This window comes from Nyctibius grandis, chromosome 21, assembly GCF_013368605.1.
Source record: "Nyctibius grandis isolate bNycGra1 chromosome 21, bNycGra1.pri, whole genome shotgun sequence".
In the NCBI taxonomy this organism is placed as follows: Eukaryota; Metazoa; Chordata; class Aves; order Nyctibiiformes; family Nyctibiidae; genus Nyctibius; species Nyctibius grandis.
Genome location: NC_090678.1, coordinates 8,956,478 through 8,984,420, shown reverse-complemented (window position 1 = coordinate 8,984,420; position 27,943 = coordinate 8,956,478). Strand labels below are relative to the sequence as shown.

The window sequence follows — 27,943 nt, the reverse complement described above, 5'->3', positions numbered from 1 at the left end:
CCTGGTTGCTGTCAAGGGTGAAATTGTTCACTGTGAGCAGTCTACGGTGCATGTCCTCCTAGAGCCGCCTTTGCTCAGCGGGAGCAGCTCTTGGGTGCTCTGCCTCAGCCAGAGTGTGTGGGCTGAGGAGGGACTGGCAGTGCACAGGACAAAACCAGCTGCTTCACACCCCGAGGCATGTTTCGGGGACAGAAGAAGCAATGGCAGTGTTGGGGTCTGGCACTGGGAGGCTTTCAGAGGAGCTGCAGGCAGAGCTGGGACGCTGCTAGCGTCTGCTCAGTGTCCCTCGAAAAAGACCAGCGAGTGTGTCCCTCCCCGAGGGCTATGCAGCCCTGGGGATGATCTACGTGGTTTTATATCAACCAAAGGCAACTGGCTTGTACTAAGATTCTTGGAGGAATAGGCTAAAGAGCTCTCAGGACAAAGAGTGGTCATTTTTCATATTTCATACATTTTAGAATAAAAGGAGACTGGAAGAAAGCCATGCTCTAAGAGGGGGTGAGCTGTATAGTCACAGAGCTACTAACCTTTTGATCAGTGCAGAAGCACTGTTATTATGGATGATAGAAGGCTCGTTTGAAAAGGTGGTGATAAAATTGATACCACCTGATGTGACTTAATGGAAAAACAGACCTTTTCTAATGAGCTTAATGGTGCTTTTATGAGGGAGTTGTGGTGGTGACATAGATTTATAAATGAAAATGACTTGCTATCAATATTTGGCTTAAAATATCATAAAATCCATATTAAATGGACCAAAAGTGGCTAAATGAGACATTTCAAAGTGTTTGCAGTGTTGGGAAAGCGTCAGTGAACAGGCCTATGTTGGCTTGGTTCATGGGTCAGTGTTATTCAATACTTTCTTAGTGATTAAGAGGAAATGTTTAAGGGGCTGTTAAGACGGATGATGAGACAGAGATTTGGAAAGTTGCACAGCAAATTGCTCAAATTATAGCTTTTTCTGTTGTCTGATGCCCACAAACAAGAACAATAGTCAGACAAAAAACAAAACAAAACACTTATTTCATTAGCAAACCCAAACCAGGAGAAAAAGAAGTCCATTTGGGCTGAACAAAATTCTTCCTTTGACACAAGATGAAATACTTTCTTCTGGGTAGTAACAGAAGTAGGCAGCCCAAAAACTGAGGGTTGAAGCAAAGAAAAACCCAACCAAAACCCCCCAAATTATTAGGAGCTTCCAAGCACTTAGAAATGACAAAAATCTACTGATGTTGTAGATGTATGTATAACTAGAAAACACCTCAGACCATGGGAAAACTGTATGAGTTGTATGTTTGGTTGTTTGAATTGTATGAAGTTAGGGCTAAGGAAGGTGCTGAATGAATGTGCTAACGTTTACAGAGCATCACTTCAGAGAGGAGCAGGCTCAGCAACAAACGACAACAACAAACCAAAGCTGCTTTGTCTTTAGAAGTTCATCTTTGCCTTGTCCAAGAGAAGCAGAAAGGTGACTGGTTCAGCCTGGATGTACAACCACTTGTAAAGGTTTCTGTGTGAGCAGTGAATTAACCGTGTGGCAGAATGGTGAGCCATCCCTTTCGTCAGGGCTCATTTGGGAAGAGATGCCCTCTCCTTGAAGGCTGCCTCTGGGGGCTGGTTGCGAGGGCCATGGCTGTGGTCACGCGTGGAGTCAGGCAGTGCATTGCAGAGACATGGGAAAGAACGATTTCCTCAGACTACGCTGTGGGACAGCTTTTCTGGGAATCCTAGTGCTGGCAAGGGGACCCTATGGGGATAAGCGTGGCCTCTCCACGTGTCTTTTAGAGAGGTCAGGCCATAGTCAGTGCCCTGGGACAGGAAATGTGGCTGCGTGCAGTGTCAGGCGCAGGCACACGCTAAGCTGATTCATCCAAGCCCAGGTCCAAATGGTCCTTCCAGGGCGCTCTGCTCCCAGCTCATTAGCTCAATCAAAGCATACATGTATGTGGAGAAGATGCAGCCCTTGTTAATGGAAGGAAATCTTACCTGCTAACGGGTGTACTGGAGAAGAAATCAATGGTGGGAGGTTGCACTGGAAGAGCTTTTGTGCAGAGAGTATGGGAGAAGCAAATGAGGGAGTTCCGCACAGCTCCAGGCCTGGTCCCTGCAGCAGGGCTCAACGCTGGGGCCGCTCGCATGGGCAGAAATGTCACCAGGGCAGCTGCTTGTGCAGGGTTTCTGCAGCCTGGGGCCCTGGGGACCAGTGCCTCCCTGGTTAGTGCTTCTCAGGGGAGTGGGAGCTGCTCCAGTTCCTCACCAGTGCTGTCTGCAGAGCAGATCGGGGCCCAGACGTGTACTGGGATGGGGATGACCACGAGAAAGATGGGCAATGCTGTGCCCAGTGTCCCCTTGTGCACCCAGGTAATTTGCTAGCCCAGTCCCAAAATGCCTGGCTGGCCTTGTGAGACATGAAGAGGAGGAAGATCCGGCCACTGTTAACCTCTGCCAGATGAACCAGGGAAGGCAGCAGTGACAGAGGAGGCTCTGGCCCAGCAGCACGTCCTCACAGCTCCCATGTCATGCCCTTCTCTGTTTCCAGTGACGCAAAGCAGCCGTCTTCCTCGTGCGCTCGTGCATCCCACAGCACGCTGCTCTGAGATGGGAGGGGACTGAGGCAGGAGAGCCCCGTGCTGTCGAGAGGGCAACAGCCTGTAGTAGCTCGGGTCTGGGGAATGACCACCGAAGCAGCGTTCCCCATGCTCCCTGCCTCCTCCCATGGCCTGCGGCTGAGCCGAGGGACACATCCCACACGCACTTGTGTACGGGGGTGAGCACACGTGTGTGACGTTTTTCCCTAGCAGTGATAGTGGGAAGGAAAGCTCCACTTCATAGCCTTGTCTTTAGCTGCTTGGGGAAGCAGGGAGGGGGATGCAGCAGGGACGAGTGGGTGGGGAATGAGGGATGCCACAGTGGAGTGGAAACCACAGACGTTTGCTATTGTGCTGTCTCCTGTGAGCCCCCGGGTGCCTCCAAAGCACCGCACGGCCACGAGGTGTATTGGCCAGGGAGCCCCCATCCCGAGCCTTGCACCCCCCAGCCCGTTCTCACTGCTGATTTCTCTGTGCCGCAGGTGAAGCTAGGCGGAGGCGTAAAAAGTGGTGTGAGCTGCCGCTTCTCTATCTGGCAGGGAGGAGGAGATTTTGGTGTTGAGCACAGTACAGTCTGTGCCCTGGGAGAAGGGGCCTGACCATGAAGAGTAAGAGATGGAAGGGGGTGCTTTTGATTGGGGACCAGCTGGAGCAGCTAAGAGGATATTAAACTGCAACAGCTGGGAAACACAGCTTAGAGGGGAAAGAGCACGCAAACCCAAACTCCTTGCATGGGGGCCAGACTGAACCAGTCTGTGTTAATGAACTGGAAAAAAGGAAATTTCAACTGCAGCAGTTCTAGGAGTCTGCATACCCAGTCCAGGGAGGATGATCTTCATTGCAAAGCCCTTTGGGCGTGCTTACACAGAAGTTGGGGAATGCAGAAGGTGACTTGATGTTGACAACAACATCATTCAAGTGTCATTAGAGCCATGCAGCGAACGTGCTTACAATCCACAGAGAAGTGTGACATTCCTAAATGTGGTTACACGCCAATTTTCAGAGAAACTGCAGAATTTCTGTGTTCTGCACAGAGGTTCCCTGCCCTAGCAAGCAGCTTTTGGGACCTTCCTGAGCCAGGAGGTCAGGCTGTGGCTGCCAGGGTTAGGGTCAGGGTTAGAGTTTGCAGACACCTGGACTGCGTCGGCCAGCTGATCTCTTGAATTGTTTGAATGAATGTGCTGCAGTTGCACATGAACAGCAGTAACATTGCACAAGTTTGACATTAAAATTAAATTAATTAAATTAAATATTTAGCAATTAATTCATTAGTTAAGTTTTTTCCTGTTGGCCATATTATGCCCTTTGGCTTCTCTCCTCCCCAATCAGAAGACATCAGAGAGCTTTGGCACCAACTCTGCCAGTGCTCAGTTGCTTCCTACAGATCCACCCAAGTGCTGCCAACTCACCAAACACTAAAAGCACAAGGGGATTCACTCAGTTAAAGTGTTACACTGCCCTGCGCTGTAGCTGATTTTTCAGTCCAAAGAGTGCAGGGCTTGCAGCCGTATTGCCCCAGGTTTGGCAACAGGATAGTCACATTCGTACAAAAGCATTTTAAAGTTAATTAGAGCATTGCCTTTCAGCACAGTTAATGAGCTGAGAGAATGCAGTATGCCAAGGCAGGTAAACTAACCTGGGATTCGGGTTGTCTGTGCTGCTGGCTGTGGGCTCTAGAGACACAGGAGGGAAAAGCTCACCCTGCAACTTCTGCAGGTTGTGGGCAAAGTATTTCAAGGTTTCTGGGGAGAGGGAGTACAGCAGTGGGTAGCGTGGGCAGACAGCCTGCTGCTGAACTGAAGCTTCTGTATTTCACAGTGGGAGCAAGTCTTGAAGTGCAGCAGACCATATGCATGTCCGCCTGCCCAAAGCTTTCCTCTATTTTAAAATGATGGTACAGTCTGTGCTGAGCCACGGCTCACTAAATATCAGCCAATTCTCTCTCTCCAGAGGGGCAACTGCCTTCTGCACCCTCCAAGGGCTAATGGCAAGTGGTGTAGCTGGAGTCATTCTGCTGTCCCTTGGGACTACAGCAGAGCCAGGCAGTGCAGTCACCACCAAACATCCCCCCAGCCAGGTGTTTCATGGGTTCATCCTTTAGCACAGAGTAGCCTCAATGCTGCCACGAAGTCCTCTCTGGGCAGGCACAGTTATGCCTATTGTTTTAATTAATCATCTTCATTTGGAGACTTGGGGACTCCTGAGTCCAAAGGTCTGGCTTTTGATTAGGGGCAAATGCAAATGGAGAAGTAAGGTATTGCAGTGGTACCTATATATCTAAGGCAGCTATGTTGTCAACCTCCTGTTTTTCTTTTTCCTACTCATGTACGTGAGCTGCCCCAAACATGTACCTGCTGGGACACACACATTTTATATTCCAGTAGTGATATGCCTCTTAGAGCTTTTTTTTCAGCCTCACCAAAGGCATATATCCACATGCCTCTAGAATAAAACAGAACAGTCTCATCTGCCTGGGTAGTTCCCTGGTGAATTTACATTCTTTTTTCCTTAGAACTCTGCATTTGTTGGGATTACGGGAACCTTTTGTGTTTAAAATTCTTGTCCCTTGTTTTCCCCAGGTTGCTTTAAATAGAAGGGGAAAATGGACAGATGAACCAGCCAAGCTCATCTCACTTCTCAGAACTGATTCTCTGACCCTTTTTACTGTCTGTGCCCCTCTGAAAATCTCCAGCTTTTATCTGCAATACAGGAAAGCCCCTGAAGCTTTTTCCACCCTTTTAAAAGAATCCACCTCAGCAGCCAGACACCAAGCTTCATTTCTGGTAAGGTTTTCAATCCCACTCGCGCCTTTGTCTTGGCTTATACGTCAGCCTGTTCCTCTTGGATGGGCAAAAAGGGGACGGGTGCTGCCGCTGTGCTGACTCCTGACTGGGTCACCGAGTGCTGCTGGGCTGTCTGGGCTAGGCTATAAAACAGAGCCAAGGCAGCGCAGCTGGCTCAGAGACGAGACTGAATTCTGCAGACGGCGAAGGACCCGCACACAGCCTCTGCCGCCTCCTGCGTTGTTGTTTTTCCTGGAATACAGAACCAACCTCGGGAGCAAGATGTGCAAGGGACTTGCTGCACTGCCAGCCACTTGCTTAAAAAGGTACTGTTTATTTCTCAGCATCTGTTAATGGTCTCATTAGTCTGGAGATGCGCTCATGTACTGCGCTTTGTGTCTGAAGCAGAAGTGGTAGATTCAGCTCTGATTCTTTTGTGAGATTAGATACAAAGGATTGCTTACAGGCTTTTTTTTTTTTTAGTCAGAAACAGAATTGCATAAAGGTTTTGTACTGAGCTGTGGGAACTCTAAACCCATCCTTCCCATCAGCAAAACAAGCAGCTCTTAGCATTGTTATACTTTCATATTCCTGTCATCTGATTCTGCTGCAAGCTTTGCACCTGTTTTCTTCTTTGAATCCTCTTTCTCTGCTGAATTTTCTTTTCTTGATTCTTTTGAGGGGGAAGCGAGGCAGATGGGATACCAAAAAAATTGAAGGTCATTCCCCAAAATGCATCCCACATGCAGAAACCCAACATGGTGGGACCAGAGACCTGGCCAGCGGCCGGCAGGGCAGGGATGCGGGCCAGCCCAGGGCACCACAGATCTGGATGCAGCACTAGTGCGGGGTCAGCCTGTATCCCCCGGGTGTGTACTGATGGTGAGGGGCCGGGTCAGGCTGTACCCCCAGTGCACAGCGCTATGGGGCTGATGTGGGGCTGGCCATACCTCGTTGTGGGGTGCCGATCAGGATGGGCTGAGCTGTACCCCTGATGTGGGTGCAGGATCTGGCTGCACCCAGGTGTGAGGTACCAGCCAGGCATACCTGCGCTGGCAGAGCGGAGCCTGTGCACCCCCAGACATGCCCTCGGTGGCATGGCCTGCCCCACAGCCCAGTGTGAGGGGGGTCTCTGTGCCTGTGAGGTGGCCATGAGCCGTCCTGGAGGGGTGTTACTCCCTGCAGGTGCTATGGGGCCTGCAGACCCCCAGCAGGGTGGCTCAGGTCCCCAGAACAAAACTCCCTGCTGATCCAGCCCATGCAAACTTGCACAGGTCTCTGATGGCGCAGCTCTACCTTTCTGGCTGCTCATGCCTTTGGGAGCGCTCCTGAGGCTGCTTCCCAGTGGCTGTGCAGAGGGAGAGGGTTGGGAAAATACAAACTGAGACTCAGCCTGCTCCCATCTGGGAGAAAAAGCTCCCCACTCATGGTGGATTTGAAAACAAGTGCTGAAAATGTGAGGAAAAAATATTGACACCCTCCCCCTCAGCTTGCAGGAACATTTGATGGGGTGGGCGGAAGAACATTTGAAAAAATCCAAAGAAAAAAAAGTTCACATATTTTAACCACCTCTGTCCAGGATTCCCAAGAAAATCCCTCTCCCCTAGAAGGCTCTGGGACTCGCTGCAAGCAGCAGTGTCTTGTTTCCTCCTGCTGCCGCCTTCCTGCAGACCTGAGCAGTCTCCTTCTGGGGGCAAGTAGCATGACAGCGCAAGGCAGCCCGAGCCTGGCAGCGCAGAGTACCCCATGTCTGCCTGGGCAGGGCCTGGGTGTTGGCCCTGGTCACACACACCCTGCTCTAAAGAAGCTGTGAGTTTCCTTCGCTCTCACCCTAGAGCTAGAGTTGTTAAGGAAACATTTATGAGCGCAAGCAAGCAGTGAGATAAGATATGGCCGGGACCGCTGACAGGGTGCTGTGGCTGGAGCAGAGAGCAGTGCTGGGAGGCTGAGCAGCTACCCCAGCTCAGCCCTGCGGCACAGCCTCTTGCTCTTTTCCAGGCTGCGATCTGAGGAGCAGGAGAATTTCCTGCTTATGCTACCATTACACGCTGTGGCAGGCCAGGGCTTGCACCCCTGAGCAAGCAGGACTGATTTACCTGCCCTCTCATTCTTAAAGGAAATCCAGAGAGATGCTGAGGCCAAGACCAGCTGCATATCTAGATGCTGCTGTCAGGCAGTGATTGTCCTGAGCACGCTGGAAAGCACAACAAAATTAACCATGCATCCTCGTAGGAGCTTGCTATGGAGCAAGGGAGTAGCCTGCATTCAGCGTGGGCTGGTTGTGGTGAAGCTCCTGGCTCATCCCCTGATCTCACCCCATGGTCCTACTCCAAGCCCTTTGCTTCCTCCCCTTCCTTCTGTGACACAGGCAGCTGCTTGGTGGGGTGGCCTGGCACGGCCCTGCTGTTCCTGTAGCTGGGTGATGAGGTGGGGAGATGGCAAGGGCTGCAGGAAAGGATTAGTAAGGGTGTAAGAACAAGACACTGGTAGCTGGGCAAATCGGCTTAAGAAGTGACACATTTGCAGCACGGTGAAGCCTTTCTATCACAGTATTTTAACTGTAAACAAACAGTAGGAAAACAGCAGCTTCTCCCCCTTTGCCAGCCCTGCCTCCAGGCTGATGACCTCAGCAAGAAAATGGTGCTGTTGAACATGAAAAATTACTTCTTTGTTGATTTGTCTAGCAACAGAAATGTGCATTGTGGGAGGAGTGGAAAGTCAGCCCTGGAGTCGGTAGCTGTGACCTGCGTTTGTGTCACTGAGTAATGCTGAACGAGCTTATTGCAGGTGAGGAGGCTGCAGAGGGAGTTGTAATGTATTGTCTTCATCTCGTTCTTGAATTGTTTCTTTCAGTGCCAAAGACATGAAGCATCGTCTGGGCTTCTTGCTGCAGAAGTCAGACTCCTGTGACTACAGCTCTTCCCAGGGCAAGAAGGAAAAAATATCTTCAAGCCAGAGGTAAGAGCAGATGCTGCCATGTAGTTAAGCCTAAGCTGGCAGCAACATGTTGTTTACTCCTTCACTGAGCTGAACTTCATTAGCGTTTCTGCTGCTGCTTCCCAGTACCTCCTGACCACCTGTGTGTTTGAATCTAGTGTGGCAATAGTCCTCAGGTATTGATAGTCCCTTTCCATGAAGAAGGTTGAACCAGAGGTCCCTTTCTGCCAACACTTCTGTGATTCAATATGCATGTGCACGTGGAAAGACTTGTGCAGTCTCCTGCACAGGGGAGTAATGCCGTCACAAGACCCAATGCGACCTGACATATTGCAGAGTCATCATCACTGTCTCTCTGAGTTGGATTTGTGCAATGGTCCACACAGCTGCACAGAGGTATTGAGACAGAAAACAGAGCAGCCTGTCAGGGTATCACTGCTCCCACTAAGGCGCGAGTAGATGGTGTCCTTTCCAAGGAGGACTCCAAAGGCCAAGGTATACTCCTAGAATAGATGAGCCCTAGGATGTTCTGGTATGGTAGGGGGAATAAACGCAGGATGTGTTCCCACATTCCCGATGTGTTTCTAGTTCCCATGTTCCTCTCTCTTCCATATAGCTACTGTTCCCCTGATGGGTTGAAGAAATCAGCCCTTTGGACCTCACTGATATGACCTGTAAGAATAATCCCAGGTCCGCGCCCCAGCAAGAGATGCAGCCAGGCACAAAATAAACACAAAGTCCCCAACAATTTTTCCAGGAAAATTCCTTTCCAGCCCATGGCTGGTGGCAGGGATTGCAAACCACAATTTCTGTAGATTAGATCCCAGAGGTCTCTGTAAAGCAAGCAGACATTTCCTTCTTGGTCTCTTCTGTATGCTCTTACAACAATCAGGGAAAGAGATTTTCTAATGGTGCTGAGCAAAACACCAGATTTGTCCTTTCTGTAATCCCTTTAAATCTTCCCTGTGTTTCTCCCTTTGTCTCCTTATAGGGTTAGCCAAGAGGAAGTCAGAAAGTGGGCAGACTCTTTGGAAAACTTGATCCATCATGACAGTAAGTAAAGAGGGCCCTTCTGCTAGAGGTGTTGAGGGTGCTGCCTTCAAAGTGTCTGTGCTGAGCAGTCCCTGGAGGGGGTGTGGGACGTTATCAAGCAGCACACAGTAGCTCCTTTGGCCACACAGGCCTCTGGGAGGGGTGGTGGAGGGTGCCCTTGGTCAGATCCAAGGGACAATCCCAATGTATCATGAGTGAGGCTTTGACCTACTGCTGAGCTGTCCCTTTTGTGAAGGCAACTAGTTTAGCCCCTGTGCAAGGGGAGGGAAGACTGCAGTACACAGTTAACAGTGGGTTAAAGAAGAACCAAAAAGTGGCGAAACTGTTTGTATCTGAGCCCATGGGAGACTTTGTCTTCCCGTTGGTTCCAGGCTGCACTGATGTCCTTGATGTTTCCTTCGTGTTGTTCCCATGGCCTGAGACTCTGCGGCGTGTGTTGGCTGTCTCCTCGGGGCCTCCTGGGAACATGCGAGTTGCTTGTGTTCTCCTGGCTGAGCCGCTGAAGGTCACAGTGAAGGAGCAGGCAGCTGAGGACCCACGTGTGACATCCCCGTGGGGCCTGTCTGAATTCCAGCCTCCCTCAGCACGCACAAGCGACTGCAAAGGAGGCAGGCAGCCGTCCCTGCTGCTAGCCCCAGGGCAGCTGCTTGTTCAGCTCTGGGAAGGAGAACCCAGAACTGCCGTTTGCTGAGGCACTGGGCTTCATGGGTACAACTATCCAGGAACCAACGCTCTTACCTGATCTAGTTTTCCTCTAAACAATCTGTAGGAGGACTGGCTGCTTTCCGTGCTTTTCTCAAATCTGAGTACAGTGAAGAAAACATCGATTTCTGGGTCAGTTGTGAGGACTACAAGAAAACCAAGTCACCAGCCAAGCTCAGCCCCAAGGCCAGAAAGATCTATGATGAATTCATCTCAGTGCAGGCAACAAAAGAGGTATGTGCACACAACATTTATTGGGCAAAGGTATCACCCTAAATTCTGAACCAGGCCGGCAGCACAGGGAAGTAGAGATCGGTAGTTTCACAAGAGTGGAAGGGTGCTGCTTCTCTGCTAGTTAGCAAGGAAATGGTGTCGTTTTTGTTGCTTTTCTGTTAAACTTTGATAGAGAGAAAGTGGGTTTAGTTACAGCCCACGTGGCCCTCCCACGTGCACACTCAGATGGTAGAAGCCTGAGAGGACTATGAGTCCCAGCGTCCCAGCTGTTCCTGTGCAGTTGCTCAAGTTTCCTGGCTGGCTGCATCCCAGAGGGATATATGTCAGTCTCTCCTGACAGTTCATCTGGCACCAGAGGTGCGTTGGTATCCAGCTGCACAGGTTCTGCCAAGACTACAGGGTGTCCAACGGCAATTTCAGACCACTGCCCATTAGGGACAGCTTAAGCACGCTTGGTGAAGAGACGCTTGGATTTTTCCTTACCTATTCTAGCCACTCCTGGGACAGATTCTACTTATGCTGTCCCTTTGGCCCACAGGTGAACCTGGATTCATGCACACGGGAGAAGACGAGCCACAATATGCTGGAGCCTACTCTGTCCTGCTTTGATGAGGCTCAGAGAAAAATATTCACCCTCATGGAAAAGGATTCTTACCGCCGTTTCCTCAAGTCCCCCTACTACCTGGACTTGGTCAGCCCACCTGGTGCTGGCTGCAGGCCCGAAAACTGCAAAAGAAGCCATACTCACACCTTAGACTGCAACTCTAACATCATCTCCCAGTGCGCCTGAGCCTGCAGCAAGGCAGGAGTGGGCTGGGCTCTCGCAAGAATATACGGCAGCAAAAGCATTCATCAGCATGAAGCAACAGAGCTGTCTCCAATAGCTGTCTAATGTCCCAGTTGTATCCCATGTCATGCAACAGCCAGCATTTGTAACCCAAGCCAGGCTCAGATGGTGTAGCAAACCCTCCTCTGATTCCATCAGTGTAGGAGCCCTGGAGTCTGTGTCTGACGTGAAAGCTGGGTGCGATCACTGCACGTCCACTGTGTTTCTGGCGAGCCCTGCGAGCCCAGGAGGGCAGTGGGGGAGCCCTTGCTCGGTCCCAGCACTACCCACCCAGGGACCAGACTCACAATGCTGCTGTGTGACACCTAGCAAGGAGCAGGGGAAAGGGGAAGCCAAGGGAAGCGTTGAGGACTGTGATCTCCCCTTTCTAATTGGCAAAAGCTTAGATGAAGAGGACTTGCTCTGGTCCTCAGCTGTTCATATAGCTCCCAAATGTGTAGGCTTTCAGCAGCAGTTGCTCAGAACTCAGGCTGTGCTGCATTACAGTAATCAGACATAGGAAGAGCTCCTCCTCTTTCTTGAAGGGAGACCAACACTTTCCAGACAAGCAGCCTCCCTCGATCACCGCAGCCACAGTCGCACCTCTCCCCTCTGGCCGCTTCTCCCTCTGTAGCATCTAGTTTATGCTGGCCAGGGATCTTTCCTAGGGCTGTACGGAGCTATTATTTTGGGAGAGGTTCATTATCTCATGTATTATTGTGTCCTTCATGTTCCCAGGTTGAATACCATGGCCGAGCAGAACAGAAACATGTTCCTTCTCTCCCAGACTGGTAGGTGTACATTACCGACTCTGGGAGTGCCACCTGAATTCAGGTTTGTCTGCCCTGGCTTGTATGGAGCAGTGATGGAATAGGACCACTACCACAACAGCTGGGGAGGAAAGACCCTACCTGGGAGTGCTTGAAAATGTCTTTTTTTTTTTTTAATGTTACTTATGTGAGTTTATAATTCAGTAGTAGCATGACTCACTTTTTTCCTGGAGGTGGTAGGAGGAGTGTGTCAGTCTCATGACTGCTCCTGGGCTTTGCCAGAAGGCAAATTACTTTTTAATCACTGCAGTTGGACATGGCCTTCACTGGGGGCTTTGGGACTGACACTGACCTGCAGCTGCAGGCACAAGGAATAGATGCAGGGCTTGCTGTCTTGAGCTGCAGTACCGGGTATCGCCAGCCAGCAGCTGGGACCGCCTGCTCTGAGCCGTCTGGTGGCTGTTGGTGACACTCTGCCCCAACCCTTGGTCTCTCCATAGTTGGATATTGCTGCTCTGACAACCGTGTATTCCTTGCTCTGCATCCCAGTCCAGACAACAGTTCTCACACCGGGGTTTTGACACGACAGGAGGAGACTGTCGTTCTCCAGCAGGCATGTCCAGGCCCACAGAGAAACATCTCTTCTGACATTTGCTTTATTTTGTATTTATTAGATTGTACTGACACATACCACCCCTGCATGTTCAGCTAAGAGATGGAGAAGCTTGCTAAAGCTCTGAACGTAGCCAAGCATGTGGCTATGTTTTATTTTCTCCTGGTACTAAGAACTCTCGGTAACTATTGCAAAAACTGTATTGATATTTAAATAATGATGAATACATTCGAAATAAAAATGTTTGCATTAATCCCTTCTAAAATGCCGTTGTGTGAACCAAAGAAAATGCAGAGAGATGCAATTCATTGGCCAAGGTTACTCTGAAAAGTCATCTTACAAATGACTTCACTCAGAGCTTGTTTTGAATTACGGAAAGATCAAACAGCCGTTATATGCTTCAGATACCTTCCGCACCGTGAGCCTGGGGGATGCTGGGCTTTTTGGGGTCCATGCTGTGCCTGACAGTGAGCTCAGGGACCACCCATCCTCACCGAGGCGCTGGGGTGCGCATGAGGCCCCCCAGCCCCTGCCCCTGCAGGCACCACGGCTGCTCTCAGAGTGTGAGCCAACTCTGCGAGCTGAAGCTCGAGGCAGCACCCAGGCAGCGGGGCGGGGGGTGCCCATGCCACGCTGGGGCTGGGAGTTTCATCTGGACCAGCCTCCTGGGGTGACATTTTCATTTCCTTTTCAGTTTCCTGAGAAACCACCGCATCTGTTGCAGCAGAAGCTCTCAAAAACCTTTGGTCTTGCCAGGGCTTTTGGGCACAAGTTTTGGGAGTGCCCTGTAGAGGGTAAGGAAACGCTGCACCTTCAGTGCAAAGAGACAAAATGAATAGTCCATCGAGATACTAGCAGAAATACATGTTTATGTGTGGATTATTGAGTGGTACGAGAATATGGGTTAACACAACCAGTTCCTCAGTGCACACCAGCACCCCACGTCTTCCCTGCATGAAGATCTCTAGTGGAAATCACACGGAGAACGTCAGACTGTAAACCTTCTGCTTGCAGGTGTGAGGAGTTGATCCCCCTTCCTGACCTCGCTCCAGCCCTTGGCCACAGCACCCAGCACCCTCCAGAGAGTGACCAAGGACTGGGGTGAGCCTCGGCGAGCCCTGGGACACCCTCAGCCCCACCGTGGGCAGTGGGCAGCTCCTGCCCCTGCCTTGCAGGCTTTGGCAGTCCCCAGGGCTGGGACTGGGCTGCCTCGGCATGCAGGGGGACAGCTGGTGACTCACGCCATGGCCGGTGAGGTGCGAGGGTCTGGGTCACAGAAAACACACAGCAAACGATCCCCCGGCGTTAATCCGAGGGATGGAGCTGCAAGGAGCCGTCCCCTGCATGTCCCCATGGTGGGGAGCAGGCACCGGGGAGGCACAGAGGCAGCGCCTGGTGCCCGGGGACCCCGGCTGCAGCGTGGGGTTGCCTTGCCCCACGGCAGGGGTTGGGGTCCCTTGAAGAGCACGAGACCTGCCACCTGTGCCAGCCCGGGTGCTAGGACGTGCCAGGGCTGCGGGCACCCAGTGGCCATGGGCACAGGGTGATTTCGGAGGATGTTTTGGAAGATGCATCTTTGCATTCACACAGGTGGATGGCCAAGGTTTCCCGCAACGGGGTCTGGGACTGCGCTGAACCCACGCTCACTCATCCCTGTGACAGACCCCAAGCACAACATCCAGGAACTCTGTTTCTTGACTCTGACTCGCTGAGGATCCCGATGCCCACATTAGCAGTATGTATGTATGTGTGTGTGTATACTTATATATGGCTATACGGATACAGGTGTACAATGTTGTGTATATAGTGCTCATACATATGCCAAATTTCATGAGAGCAAGAGTGATAAAATACATGAATTATTTCCTACCAGAAATATGACAGTTGGTGTCAGCCAGACAGTAAATACCTCTGGGCCTGTGGAAGGCTCGGCCGTGGGGTGGGTACAGGCATTGCTGCCTTTCTGGGGCGAGCCTGCCCGAGTAATCAGCCAAACGACCCTTCTACACAAACCCAACTTCCCAAGAGCTCCAAAATGCTTCAGGAGTCACATTTTACAGCATCTGGTAGCTCACTGGTACCTGTTCAATCACCCCCTAAAGCAGACTTCCAATATTTTAGCAGAAATCGAGCTGGGGAGGGATTTGCAATAGAGCTGGTTCATCTCTCCTGAATCCAGCCTCCGCCTTTCTTTTCAGCACGTACATACCCAGACACCTTCTCCCTGCCCCACACGTCGCTTGTCGCAGCTGGTGACATCTCAGGTTCTGAAGGCGCATAGCAAGCCAGCCTCCAGCAGCATCCCGACCTCGACGGCGTCAGTGTTGGCATTTCACTGCGAAACATGTGAGGGTATCTGGAAATAGCTGCCAAAGGATTAAGTAAAAATGAAAGATCTAGGTCTTTCTGCAGGGAAGCCTGTTTGGTTTCACATTTCTCTGAGTCACGCTGTAAATAGGGAGCTTGAACATGCTGAACCCACTTCTACTGACACCAGTTTACGGAGATGTCAGGTGCGGGGAGCGTGCATGGGCGGCGGCGGTGAGAGCACCCCGCAGCAGAAGAGCTGGCCGAGCCCCGCGCCCAGCCCTGCGCCTGCCTCCCCCTTGTCACCCTCCAGCTCTGGGCAGTGGGTGTTGCGGGGGACCCTGCACCCTTCTGATGGGACCCTCCTGCTGCCCGTGGGCTCCCTTGCAGCTCTTTCGGGCTGCCCAAGCCGCCCCCCGCACTCACCCCGAGGGAATGCCCCGCGAGCATCACCCTCTGCCATGCCAGCACCGACTTTCCCAGGCCATTTGCTCCAGAGGAAAAAGTCACGTTTGCAATGGCCTCCATCCTTCCCCTGCCTCCCCTGGAGAGCGCAGCCCTCCTCCTGCGGCTTGGGATGTATTTTTCTTCCTCACCATAGTGACAACATGTAAATATTTGGGACTGGTGGGGTTTTGATCAGATTTTGAAAGTCTTTAAGAGGCTGGCAGGCCCGTTGTTTATGTTCTTGCATTTCACACAGAGTCTCGTGACTTGCAGTTGCGGTGGAGCAGCCTGAAGGAGGGCGGATGGTCCGAGGTGCTGCTGCGAGCGCGGTCGCTCGTTATTTTGCCTTCATCTGTCAGGTTGACGGCTGGGCAGGTCGATCCCCGCTGCACCGGAGAGCGTCACAGGGACAAAAGGGAGAGGGGGTTCATCGCCCTCGCCTCGAGGCTGAAGTGAGACCCCAGCTGCCTTTCACGTTATGCCCTTGCCCCATCCTCAAGTGCGATTTCTTCTGCTAGCGCCCAGTGGGCTGGCTTTGAGTCATTTGGAGAGAGCTGGTCTTTTAAACAGGCAGCCTTGTGGAAACACATGTCCTGGGCAGATGGGAGGGGACAGGAGAGAGAGGTGTGGGCTACCCAAACTCAGCAGAGTTTGCCATCTGTTCAAGAAGACAGGGGTTTATTTTTCATATTTCTAATGATAGGTTTGGGTCTGGGTCTGGATTTAGGTTTTGGGTTGTTTTTTTTTTAATTGGATCTGAACAGTTGCAATTAGCAGCTTTTTCTCCCCCAGCATGATTCTCCTCCCTCCTCTAATCGATGCCCCTCGGCTGGGTTTGTGCAGAGCTGTCGCTGTGGCCTGCCTACTGCAGAGAGAAGCAGCTGGAGCAAGAAGTGGCTGCGGCAGCACCCGCAGCTGCGATGCCAGCAGCCACGAGCATCGCTTAGGGCTGTGCGTAGGCACGGGCATGGGCTGGGGCTGCGAGCGCGGTATGTCACGCGAGTGGTTGGAGCGAGTGGGAGGTCTGCGTTGCTAAACAGTCCCGGTGTTTTGAACAAACAGATCTTGTTTTAGCCTCTCTACTGTCTAGAGTGAAGCAAACAGGCCGTCTCAGGGCTGGCTCCAAGGGGAGTCATGGGAGAAGCGGTGCCGCAGGCTCGCCCTGCCCACCCCTCGCGCCGGCCAGGTGCTCCCTGTAGCGCACAGCCGTGCGGCTCCCGGTTCTGCCATCGCTGCTCTAGAGCCGCCTCTGCCACCCAGCCGGCCCTGCCGTACAGCCATCACTGTGCCTGCTGAGCAGCTGCTTGCTGGAGACAAGCTGATGCCAAAGCTGTGGTGGATGTGCCCCACCGAGCGCCCTGGGGCTGCAGGCATGCTGGATTTGGGTGCGGAGGGGAGCACCCGCAGGGTGCCCTGTGAAGCCCCAGCAACGCCCCAGGAAGCTGGGAGGAGGGAGAGAGCCTGGGGCAAACCAGCGGTATGGGCAAAACCGGGAGAAATACTGTCATGTGCTGAGAAGGCAGAGCTGGCGGCTCAGAGCCGCTGACTAAAGCCCAGCCCCACCGCGCCAGGGACACACCGGCTGCCCCAGTGGCTCCCGGTTGCTGTGGGGCTGGGGCTGCCCCATGGCCCTTCTGGATTCCAAACCCACCAGGGGTTTCTGCTAATTGGTCTTCTGTGGGAGAGGAAAGAGACTGTAAGAAAGGAAACATCAGGATATCTGACAGTGCAAAGCACGTGGGGAGATGTTTAGCAATGCCCCTGGGTGCTCGTCTAGGGTGGTATCGAGGAAGCAAAGCGGCTGCAGGAGAAGGGGCAGGTGTTCAGGCAGAAGCAGTGGGACCGCCCGCGGGGAATGCCTCGCACAGCCCTGCCGCGTTGCTACTTGATTAACTCCTGATAAAACTCCGACCGCACAAATCTGGGCAGGGAGTCTTTCTCCATCAGGGCAAAGATCCTCTTCTGGGCCATGTCAAAGCTGCTTGGTGATGGCTCCACCAGGTTCTTCATGGTCATGGCCTTGGTGAAGTGGTCGATGTTCACCTGTGATGGGAGTGTAAGAGGGATGGGGACCTTGCCTTTGTGAGGGGTGGGTGATGGCATCTCCCCTCGCCTGCTCTGTCCCACCAACAACCATGCAAAGGTGGGGAGGCACTGAAGCAGGTTCACTTAGCTGGGGGAATTATTTGCGGCAGTCTGTAAGGATGAGGTCTATCCTGCAGCAAAGCTAACTCTGGGGGGAGGATTAGTGTAAACTGTCATCACTTATGATTAATGTGAGCCCTCGGTGCAGAGAGGGGGACAGCTGAGTGCTGGAGGTGCCTGTGGCAGGAGGCAGCCCAGCAGAGCCTGAGCATGTAAACAGGGGCACCGGGGCTGTGAAGGGAGGGATTACAGCCCGTGGGGATGGAGCTGCCCCTTGCCGAGGGCACAGCCCTCCGAGCCCCTCAGTCATGATACAAGGTGCCCTGGAGCCGTCCCTCTCCTTTGGGATGGAGGCACTGGGGCAGCCGCCTCATCCCTCCCAGGACTATCTCCTGCCCTGCGGCCACTGACCTCTTTGGGTGCCTCGGTCTGGATGAACTCCTCGTAGATCTTCTTGGCCTTCTCCACTATCTTCACATGGGACTTGGTTTTCTTGTAGTCCTCGCAGGCCACCCAAAACTCAACGTTCTCCTCGCTGAACTCTGAGCGCAGGAAGCTGTGGAAGCTGGCGAGCCCGTCTAGGGGGGGGGGGAAGCCCTCACTGAGCACCCGGGGTCCCAGGGGGGCCGAGCCCTTGCTGAGCACCAGGTGGGGACATGGGATGGGGGAACGTGACCACAGGAGGATGTGAACTTACAGGGGTTTTGCAGGAGCTTCTCCAGGGAATCGTGCCACTGCAGAGCCTCCTCCGGTGATGGCCTGAAGGGAGTAAAGAAAGCCCAGGTGGTCCATGCTCACCCCACAGCCCTGGTCTGGGCTCTAAGTTTTTAAGTAATTCCTTTAAAAATAGGGAGGAGTGGAGCAACAAGCTGGGGAGACTGTTACAGAGCGGGGGTGATGGTGGAGCAGTGGGGATGCTGCTGCATCGCACCATGAGTACCCTCCTCCTGAGGAGAGCTGGGTGCCAGGGAAAGTGAGGACGCGGCTGGGTGGGCAAATTGCCCCGTGTGTGAGCAGAGACGTGGCTGAACCACAAAGCGAGTCCCCCGTGCAGCCGCGGGTCCCCTCCTTGCCCCAGCGCCCGCGCACGGGAGGGCAGGGCAGAGGGTCTGCAGGCAGCTGGGAAGCATCCCTATGTTTTCCCACTGGGATGGGGAAGGATGCTCCCCGCCAGGAGTGGGGTGGGGGGGCAGAGGGGCCAGATCCTTCCAGCCCTGCGCTGCCGGGGTTGGGGTCAGCACCCCTCCACTCCCACAGCCCGCCCACCCCGTTCCCACGCCCCGCAGCAGGGCAGGACACTGGCCTTCGCTCCCTCCCTCCCCACTGAAAACCTTCTATGTTTTTCATGTGCATTGCTTTTCCTTTTTTAAAATATTTTTTTAAATGCAATGCTTGTAATGTGACTAAAGATGGTTGTGGGGGTTTTTGTTTGAGGGTTTGGGGGTTTTTTAAGCCCAGAGGAGTTTGACCGAGCCCCTGCCCTGCTGCCCATCCCCGCGGGCTGCACTGCGCTCAGGCTTGTTCTGCTGCCGCAGGGGCACGTGTCAGGGCTGAAACCCTCCGAGTGAGCAGAGCATCCCTGGGGATGGGGATGGGGATGGAGCTGCGGGCAGGACAACATGCCAGTCCTGGGGGCCTTGATGCTGCAGTGGTAGGTGTGGGGAAAATGCACGTGCTCCCACCCAGCCCAGGCGGCTCCAGCGGGGAGAGGAGAACGGCAGCAATGCAAGGCTCAGTCAGGTTGGGTATCCAGCCCTCGCTTGTCATCAAACCACCAGCGCCCACCAGTAAAGACCATGATGGGGCTCTGATCAGTCACTTTCGGAACTCCGAATCACATTTGCACTTGCTGTCAAGGATTAAAAGCTCTCCCTGCCCCGTGTTCCTCCCAGGCATCTCCCACCCCCAGTGAGGGGGAGCATCACTGCCGCCACCCAACGCAATCCAGACGTCCTGGCAACTACCAAATTCACTTTCCCATTAGCTGACTGTCCCAGGGATGATATTAACAGTGAGCGAGATGCTGACGGGTGAATGATACCGGAGCTGCGCAACGGTGCAGTGCGGGAGAAAACAACTCCTCCAGCCAGTGGGGAGTGAAGGTGTTCCCCGGCTTTTGGCAGGATCAACTGATGGGGACACCACAGCTAGTGGCACAGCAGCGACCGAGTGCGGAGCGTGCCGTCCGTCGGGGCCCTGCCTGCCCCGGGCAGCTCCCGCGGGGCAGCCCCGCAGCGGGCAGGATGAAGGCAATAAGGTGAGAAGGTGCCATCTCCATGGAGCTGCCCAGAGCCAGGCATCGTGCCGTGGGGCTGTGCATCCAGCTCGGGGACACGCTGCCGCCCCGAAGCCCCTGGGCTGTGCAAGGCTGGCACCTCTGGGCTGGGGTGGGTGACTCGGAGGAGTCCAAGTGCCATCTGCCTCTGGCAAAACCTTCATCGAATAACGTGAAATCTCATCGAATGTAAATTGAGTTTCTGTGAGAAATCTGGCTTCCATAAAGCTGTACTGCCTGACACGTCTCATGCTGCCCTGACGTACCTCCCGGAGTCCGCACCTTGCCAGTGGGTCAGGAGGAGCGTGCCACGAGCTGCCTACCACGTCCAGCCCACTGCGCCCACCCCGGACCCCACAGCAGGGCTTCAGCTCCTCTGCATCCCAAAAGGGCTCACACCCGCCCCTTGGGCCAGGCACGGGTGCCAGCACAGCCTGCCCTGGCACAGTACTCACTTCTGGGCCTTGGGGGGCTTCTCCGACTTCTCCGGGTAGGGGATGATGAAGTCAATGGCCAAGTCGGGCTTCTGGAGCAGTGTGCCCAGCTTGGTCTTGATCTCCTTGGCCCTGCGGGAGGGGACGAGCAGAGGCAGGTCAGGCAGAGGCATGGGGCAGTGGGGATGGTCCCTGCCCTGCGCCTGCATAGACCCCGGCACAGACCCCGGCACAGACCCCGGCACGGCCGCTGGTGAGGCACAAAGCCATGTGATTAATGACACACTGACAGATGGACCCTGGTGCTGTCAAGGCGCCTGGCTGAGGCATTTCAAGCTGGGCACTCAGAACTGGCGGTAGCTCTTGATCTCGATCTCTTTGCTTTGTCCCCATCTGTGGCCACGATAATTGCATCAGCGAAGCTGGCGGCTGCTCTGAGCACGGATTAGGGGACGTACGTGTGTGCAGCACTCAGTTTCTATAGTGATGTGCCCCGAGGAGACGCTGGCGAGGAGATGAAGGGGTGCTGGGCTGCATGGTGGTGCTTGCCCCACGCTGAGCCCCATCCCGCATTGCACCCGCCAGCCCCGCAGCACTGATGGCCTCCGGAGCAGGGTGCTCTCCCCAGGTCCTGGTCTGCAGCCAGAGGGAGCAGGAAACTGTCCTTGTCATGTCCCCTGAGCTTTCTGAGGTCGCTGCCTCTGCCTCCAGCGATGCACGGTGCAGCCCCCAGCCCAGCGCTCTGCTGCCGAGCACCCGAGCACCACGCAGCCAACATCCTCCCTGTCCCGGGGGATGCTATTGCTGACACGTAGGTTAGCACGCACCTCTATACTTGCCAAAATCAGGGTGAAACGCTCCTCGGTGTGCTCTGTGCCCAACCCTGACCTTCCCAAGCACCCACAGCTGGGGGCTGCCTCCTTTCTAGGCACTTTTATTAGGATTATATTATTTTTCTATTCCTCTCTTGGGGACCACCACCAATGCGCACTGCCACCAACCCACTGTGCTTCCTGCTAGTGCTAAGCCTTATATCTGCAACGGGAAGGGTCCTGCAAACAGGTAACTCCTAGGTGCTGCTTTCCCTGGGCAGAGAGGGAAGAAGGGCTTCAGGAGCTGAAGCAAAGGAGTTTCATCCTCCATCTTTCATCCTTCATCCATTTGGAGGATACATAGACGAGAGGAGTCCTGGGGCTTGACAGCAGGTCCTTCTGTCTCCCAAAATGTGCCCTTTTGTGCAATATGACTTGCAGCGTGCTCCTGAGCACCCAGAGGCACCAAGGAGGCTCCCCTCTGCTGCAGCTCGGTGTTGGTAGCAACAGCAAGCCGAGATTTTGCAGGGAAACTCAGGTGTGCTGCGTAAGGCTGAACAAACAAAGGGTGAGAACGGACCCCTCCAGCCCCGTCTTTGCAGGGCAGGACTCTTCCCTGGCACAGCAGCATTGGGTGCCCTCCAGGCTCACCGGCATAGGGTGTGGGTGGGAGCAGGAGGTCACGCCGCTTCCCCGAGCTGGCTGGGCTCAGTGTCTTCGCCATGGCGCGGCCGTCGAAGCCGGGCTGCAGCTCCCCGGCGTCGGGGCTTGTTGCGCTTCTCTCTGCTGTTTATTTTCACAAGCCCTCTGTGGGCGATCGCTCCCTTGCTACGTCTGCTATTTCATTTCCATTCCTTCCATTTTTTCCCCTCCCTGTAAAACTCCCTCTGCGTTTTGGTTTTCCACCTGCCATCTGCCCCTGGCTGGTGCTGCATACACCTGCCTCCGCCAGCCGCCCTCGCCCGGGTGCAGCCCAGCCTGGCTCGGCACGGCCGCCTGCAGCGGGTGCGCAGCTGGGGGCAGCGCAGACCCAGGAACCCAGCTGTGTTCACGGGGAGTGTCAGCTGCTCCAGGGACGGCTTCTGGTGCTCGTGCTTCTGAGAAAACGGGAATCTTGCCTGGAAAGGCCAGGACCTCCGGTGAAGGGTGATGCGGTCCCCACGCTCCCCACACCGAGGTGTCTCTGGGACAGGGATGCTGCCATGCATCATTCATCCCACTCCCTCTAATAAATAAATAAAATGTGGATAAACACTCTGAGCCAGTGCTGGCTCCTGATGCCCAGAGCCTGGGGCTGGCTTTCCTGCAAGCCCGGGGTGCCCCTTGGCACCCCACTGCCTGACACGGCTGTGCAGGGTCACCATGGCACGGCCCCGACCCATGCGGATGGCACAGCTGCAGCGAGGAGGAGCGGGCAAAGGGGGTAGGAGCCACAGCCTCGTTAGCGCTGGGGTGATGGGTGGGTGCAGAGGGTGCCCCGGGAAAGCCAAGGGGGCAGGACAGGCTCCCCCCCCCCCCCCGCCCCAGCTCTGCTTTCCCAGACATCTGTGCTTGTGGCCACAGGTCCCTGCAGGGAAGGGCACATGTGGGCTCGGGGAGCATCTCTCAGAGAGGGGCTGAGCAGAAATGCAGCTGCCGTGTGGTCCCTCTCCCTGCCACTGCCCCACGCTTGGGAGGACAGCGCTGGGGACACAGCCATGGCCGACCTGCTGCCAGTGCCGGGTGCTGTGCCCCGGGGATGGTCCCTCCAGGCGATCGGACCATGTGCCCAATTGCGGGGGTTTCATCTGGCAGGGGCAGGGGTGAAGAGCAAGGGGGAAGGGGCTCGCTCGCCTCTGCAGCGAGGATGGTGGGTGCCGGGGTGGGGGTCTCAAACAGGCAGGGGGAAGACACGGGCTGTGCTGGGAGCAGGGGCACTGAGAGCACACTAACACACGACGGCCTAACGAGGTGTGCAGGCAGGACCAGGATGCTGTCACTGCCTGAGCAGGACCTGAGGACCCCCCTACCCTGGTGCAGATGAGGCCAACACACGTGCAAGATTTGGATGCAACTGACGGCAGCTTCACGCAGCAGTAAGCGCCGTCCTGGGTAACGCTGAGACCTGGGTCAAAACCTTGCTGTCCTATTCCCAGCCTGCGGCAGTGACTTATGGCCACCATCTGTCAGGCTCCAAGGGCAATAATGGGCCTTAATGGCCCTGAGCAGCCCCAGGTGAGCCCCACACCCTGCCCACGGCCGGGGGCTCCATTTAAGCTCAACCCTGGGGCCACCTTCCCTTGGGCTGGGCTCTAGGTGGGCTTCTCCCCAGCCTGTTCTCCTGGAATGATGTTGGACCAACATTGCAGCCCCACTGCCTGCTGTTCCCAATGGGGCTCCCTGGGCAGCTCCGTCCCCACTCTACCCACGGGGCTGTTGTGGATCAGCAGCAGCTGCCCACCCTGCAGAAGCCCCACAGGTCCCGGTGTGGGGACAGCAGCAAGAACCTCCCCACCCTGAGCAAGTCCTCAGCTGTGGGGCATTAGTGAGATATGGGGAGACAGCAGAGATGGGGAAGCTTGTGGAAAGGAAGCGAGAAAGGACAGCCAAAAAGGCTGAGCGCTTGCAGGCTGGTGGGAGGGAAGGACTATTTAAAGATATCATCCTGGCGTCCTCCAGCAGATGTATTGCAAGCTTTCAAGCAAGACTTCAGCAAAGGCTAAACAGCAGGGGAAAAAAAGGCAGTTATAAACAAAAAGGCATCCTTCAAACTTCCCCCAGCTACGTCCGAGTGAGAAAAAGCAAGAGGACCGTGAACTGTGGAAGGTTAAGCGTGAGGACATATGGGAGCAAGCCAAGAAAAAGTCTGAGAAACAGCTTCCAAGAAGCGTTAAAAGAAAATATGGGCTCTGTCAAACACATCAAGAGCAAGAAGGCTGCTGGGGAGGGCCAGGAGAGCCTCCAGCTTTAAGAACAAAACAAAACAAAAAAAAAAGAAGCTCAAAGAAGTTAAAGCTATAGCTGAAAGATAAAGCTGCTGCTGTGCCCAAGGGCAAGGAGGTGCCACAGGGAATGCCCCTTGAGGGGCAAAAGGCTCCAAGGGGGATTTGAGGAGCCATAAAGCTACGAGTGTGATACTGTATGGGCATGTCAGCAGCTGTATCAGACAGCCGTGGTGGACACATGGACAAATATGGTCTATTGGAGAGGAGTCAATGCGGCTCTGGCAGTAGGAAGAGATTCCTTCAAACCTATCAGCCCTCTCTGAAGAGGCCAGCAAGCACGTGCCTTGGGGAGAGTCAGGGGGTACCAGCCCCTTGGGTCCGCAGCAGCCCTTGGATGGGCTCTCCAGACCCCAGGCAGCTGCAACAGGGAAGGTCATCTCATGGATGACAGCATGGAAAGGCAGGACCCAACGCGTAGGGGACGTGGTGTGTTTTCCTCGGTGGGGACGGTCCTAGGGGAAACACAGGCTGGGACTGTGCTGTTAAACACAGCACAGGCATGGGGAGAAGGGCTGAGCAGCAGGTACCGTGCTGCCCGGGTACAGCACCTGGGGAGCAGCTGTGAGGAACCGCAGGAAGGTGTCGTGAGACTGGCAGTGAAGCAGCTGTTGAAATCCCTCGTAGAGCAATACAGAGCGATGGATGCAGCACAAAGCCAGTCCTAACTCTGCGTGTAAAAGTGTCAGTGAAGCTGCCTTCAAGAGTGAGGATTTGAGGGCATGACAGAGGTCAATGAAAGCATCAGCACAGCAGCAGTGGGGAAAAAACCAATTTAGTATTAGAAAGTAGCAGAAGAGTGACAACAAAGACAACGGCAGAGCAGAAATGTGTGGCCCACCCACACCTGGAAGAGTACAGCTTGGCTGCCCGCGGCGCAGGAGGCTGCAGGGGACCAGGTGAGGTGAGCATGGGGCCACGAGCATGGCCAACAGGCGCATTTCAAACAAAGAAATGGTCACAGCCCCACACTCCTGTTCGTGCCTGTGGTGGGAATTTGCCTTTCTTCGGGGCAAGCAGCATCAGCCTCCAGTGGCACAGCTTCAGCTGACGAAGGGGGACTTCTCTCCAGCTCCCCCAGGACAGAGAGTACCACCCTTGCTCTCGTCTAAAAACCAATACCAAGGCATTTGCAGCTGCGAGGAAACCCTCGCTGGGTAATTCACCTGCAAAGTCTTTTACTGTGTTTCCCCCTCGGGTGAAGGATGGCGTGCCCTGCTGCCGCAGGGAGACCCCAGCCTCGGGCAGGGGCTGCCCTTGCACCTCTGCTGCTCACGGGACCCCCTCCAAAGCCCCTGCAGCTCCACAGGAGCGGGGCAGAGGGCAAGTTTCGAGCAGCATGGGGATGGCTCAGGGCTGGAGCCTGCCCGGCGTCCCAGGGGTTGAGAGCAGCCTGGGAAGCACCGCCGCTGCCTGGGGCAGGTCTCAAGGCAAGCATCAGGGTGGAGGGGGATGAAGATGAGGATGAGGATGGGTGCCACGAGCAGGGCAGAGCAGGTGCTCTGCACAGAGCTGAGCCTCGTGAGTGGGGCTGGGGCTGGCTGATCTGCATGTGAGGGAGACGCAGGCAGTTAAAAGGATTTTGAGGCACTCCGGAGCCAGGACTGTTTCCCCTCAAAAAGACAACCGCTTTCCTGCTCTGTTCCTCCACCCCACATATTTTGCAGATATTAAGGTCTGACAACAACGTGCTTCTGCTCCGGGCCCGCACAGGGGAGCGGCTGAGGTTGAGGGGTGCTTTGGGGCAGCCCGGACTTCCCCAGCAGAGAGGTTCCCAAACCAGAGTGGGGAGTCTGGGACGGGATCAGCGCTTGCCTGCTCGAGGGTCCCAGCCACTCACAGCAACCCACTGACCCCTCGCCAGAGAGCCTCCCTTCCCTCCCAGTTCAGAGCTGGGCGATCCCAGTCCCCATAAGAGACGTCCATCGTGGGGACGTGCTGGAGGAAGAGCCCCTCTGCCCCAGTCGCCCCGCACAGGCTGGCCGCTCTCACCTCTCCAGGCACGTGTGGGGCAGCGCTGCTAATCCCTTGCACATCGTGGCACGCTGTGGTTTTCCTCAGCCGCGAGAAGAGCCCGAGCGATGGCTAAAGCCGGCAGCAGCAGCTCCGTCTGCAGCCCAGCTCCCCCCTCTACATCTTATATAGCGCCGGGAGCTGGACCCCCGCCAGCCCCGTAACCAATGCCGTCCGTCCCGCTGCAGCCGGCCACGGCCCCAGCAGCTTCTGGATTTTGTTTTCTCCTCTCTAAGCTCACAGGAGGGGGAAAAAATGTGGGTTTTTTTTTTTGTTTGTTTGTTTGTTTGGGTGGTTTTTTTTTTTGAGGTGAGATCAGGTAATCAAATTGGAAGGGCCAAGCTGCTGTTGGGGGGGCTTCAGGAAGCCCACCAGCATTTCCCCTTAATGATATATCAGGCTCTGGGTCAGTATTTAGAAGAGCCAGGGAGAAATGCTTCATTCAAGTGGGGTTGTTTTTTTTTTTTCAGTGAAAATATCGCTTTCATAAAAATAAAAGTGCTTAGGAGAAGTCTTGCTGTTGATTTAACGGCTGTGGCTAATGTCAAGATATCCGCAGCTTCAACAGTGGTTATTGGCTGGGGGGTAACTGTGACTTTTGTTCCAGAACACATTCGTTTTGATGTAAGCTTAAAAAAAAAATAAATCTTTTAATCACAGCAAATGTTCTGGTTTTATCTGACAGTGACACTTTGATGAGGCCAAAAAGGATTCCCAGCCAGAATTTTGTTAGGTGGAAAATTGGGACCCTTTTTCCATCCTCTTTCAGAGCAGTAAAACACCCACCAGAGCCTGGAGCCACCCGTGACATGGGACGTGGGGCCTGAGCAGGGACTGGTCCCCGCCTCCCCCCGCATGGCTCTGCCCCAGTGGGACGCAGCCCCTCGCTCCCCTAAAGCCTGGGTCCTGCACAGCGCCGCGGTGTTTCTCTTGGCTGGGGTAAGATCTCTCTGATTGCTCTACCAAAACTCGCAGTCACGGAGACGGTGCCTCCCTATGGTGGTGACATCTGTGGCATGAGTTCCTCCCGGCCTCAGCCAGGCACCCAGGCACAGTGTAGGTGCAACCCCAGCCAGAGGCTGCCTGCTGAGGGGCAAATCATGGCAAAGCCGGGGACCAGCCTGGCTCCGAGGGGCCTGTAGCCAAAGCCCTGACCCAGTGACTCCCCATGGCCGCTCAGGAAGAGAATGAGCTGCAGCCAGCAGCTGCGATGGGGTCACTCCTCACGCTGCTCAGCAGTGCTTGGGACGGAGAGGGTAACTGCAACCATCCCGGACATTTCCCTCCGGGCTTCCAACTGGGATGTGACAGCCCATCCTCGGCAGGGTCACCTGGGGCACCGCACATCGCCGGGTCTGCGCGGCCAGACTAAAGCCAGCACAAGGGGATAGCCCCCAAACGCACGCAGGGCAGCTATGGGCCTCAGCACCCACTCTTTGGCAGCTGGTGTAGCAGGACTTACACCAACACGGGTCTTTACCACCCCACACCGGCGCCTGTGCAGTTACACCCACTCCTGCACAGGTGCCCGGAGGGTATGCGGCTCCGCTCAGCCTCCACCCCAGGCAGGGCATCCCCTGGGCATCCTGCTTGGGGTGTGGGCTTGGGGTTCACACTGAAAACCTGCCACGTGCTTGTCCCTGACCTCAGCTGCCTGGGTGCCTTTAAAAATGTGCATGTCAGTGCTTTGTTTAACACCCAGCTGGGAGTAGGAGACCTTGCTCCCAACCCGGCTGTCCAGACTCCCAGGGCACTAATGGCCTTAACTGCCCTGATGAGCCACACCTGCACCCTCAGCCCAGGGCTGTATTTAAGCTCAGCCCTGGGCTCTATTTCTCTTCTCAGCTGTGTCAGAGGTGTGCCTGGCTCCAGCTCCTGGGTAGACTTGGGACCTACATCACAACCCTGTCTTCTGCTGTGCTGGGATTATGCAGCAAATGGCATCTGTGTTTCGGTGTGAGTGTGCAGTGACTGCAAGCTAGAGCTCTGCTAGGAGCCGTGCCTCCCTGGGGAGCCTGGGGTA

At 54.8% G+C, this 27,943-nt stretch overlaps 2 protein-coding genes across 3 annotated transcripts; one reads left to right on the top strand and one right to left on the bottom strand.

The window, feature by feature from the left end:
* Nucleotides 1–5,563: 5,563 nt before the first annotated feature.
* Nucleotides 5,564–12,759, top strand: RGS4 (regulator of G protein signaling 4). Of its 2 annotated transcripts, XM_068417041.1 has the most exons (5): nucleotides 5,564–5,697; nucleotides 8,225–8,329; nucleotides 9,300–9,361; nucleotides 10,131–10,297; nucleotides 10,836–12,759. In XM_068417041.1, exons 1-5 carry the CDS (start codon nucleotides 5,654–5,656, stop codon nucleotides 11,085–11,087), a joined length of 630 nt encoding a protein of 209 aa, XP_068273142.1. In that variant the 5' UTR covers nucleotides 5,564–5,653; the 3' UTR covers nucleotides 11,088–12,759. The 2 variants fall into 2 exon arrangements, with proteins under 2 accessions (XP_068273142.1, XP_068273143.1); XM_068417042.1 differs by lacking the exon at nucleotides 10,131–10,297 and having other exon boundaries at nucleotides 10,836–10,991.
* Nucleotides 12,760–13,355: 596 nt separating this feature from the next.
* On the bottom strand, nucleotides 13,356–26,012 carry RGS5 (regulator of G protein signaling 5). The gene is made up of 5 exons (XM_068417043.1): nucleotides 25,900–26,012; nucleotides 20,136–20,246; nucleotides 18,103–18,164; nucleotides 17,817–17,983; nucleotides 13,356–17,303 (listed from the first exon to the last, which is right to left on the bottom strand). Exons 1-5 carry the CDS (start codon nucleotides 25,941–25,943, stop codon nucleotides 17,142–17,144), a joined length of 546 nt encoding a protein of 181 aa, XP_068273144.1. The 5' UTR covers nucleotides 25,944–26,012; the 3' UTR covers nucleotides 13,356–17,141.
* Nucleotides 26,013–27,943: the final 1,931 nt, after the last annotated feature.

What these genes read in the sequence shown, in the direction of transcription:
- RGS4 (XM_068417041.1), top strand. Translation starts at nt 5,654, where the DNA reads ATGTGCAAGGGACTTGCTGCACTGCCAGCCACTTGCTTAAAAAG. An exon ending in CCAGCCACTTGCTTAAAAAG is followed by an intron (nt 5,698 to 8,224) that starts GTACTGTTTATT and finishes TGTTTCTTTCAG; the next exon opens with TGCCAAAGACATGAAGCATC. An exon ending in CAGTGCAGGCAACAAAAGAG is followed by an intron (nt 10,298 to 10,835) that starts GTATGTGCACAC and finishes TTTGGCCCACAG; the next exon opens with GTGAACCTGGATTCATGCAC.
- RGS5 (XM_068417043.1), bottom strand. Translation starts at nt 25,943, where the DNA reads ATGTGCAAGGGATTAGCAGCGCTGCCCCACACGTGCCTGGAGAG. An exon ending in CCCCACACGTGCCTGGAGAG is followed by an intron (nt 20,247 to 25,899) that starts GTGAGAGCGGCC and finishes CCCCTCCCGCAG; the next exon opens with GGCCAAGGAGATCAAGACCA. An exon ending in AAGCCCCCCAAGGCCCAGAA is followed by an intron (nt 18,165 to 20,135) that starts GTGAGTACTGTG and finishes TACTCCCTTCAG; the next exon opens with GCCATCACCGGAGGAGGCTC.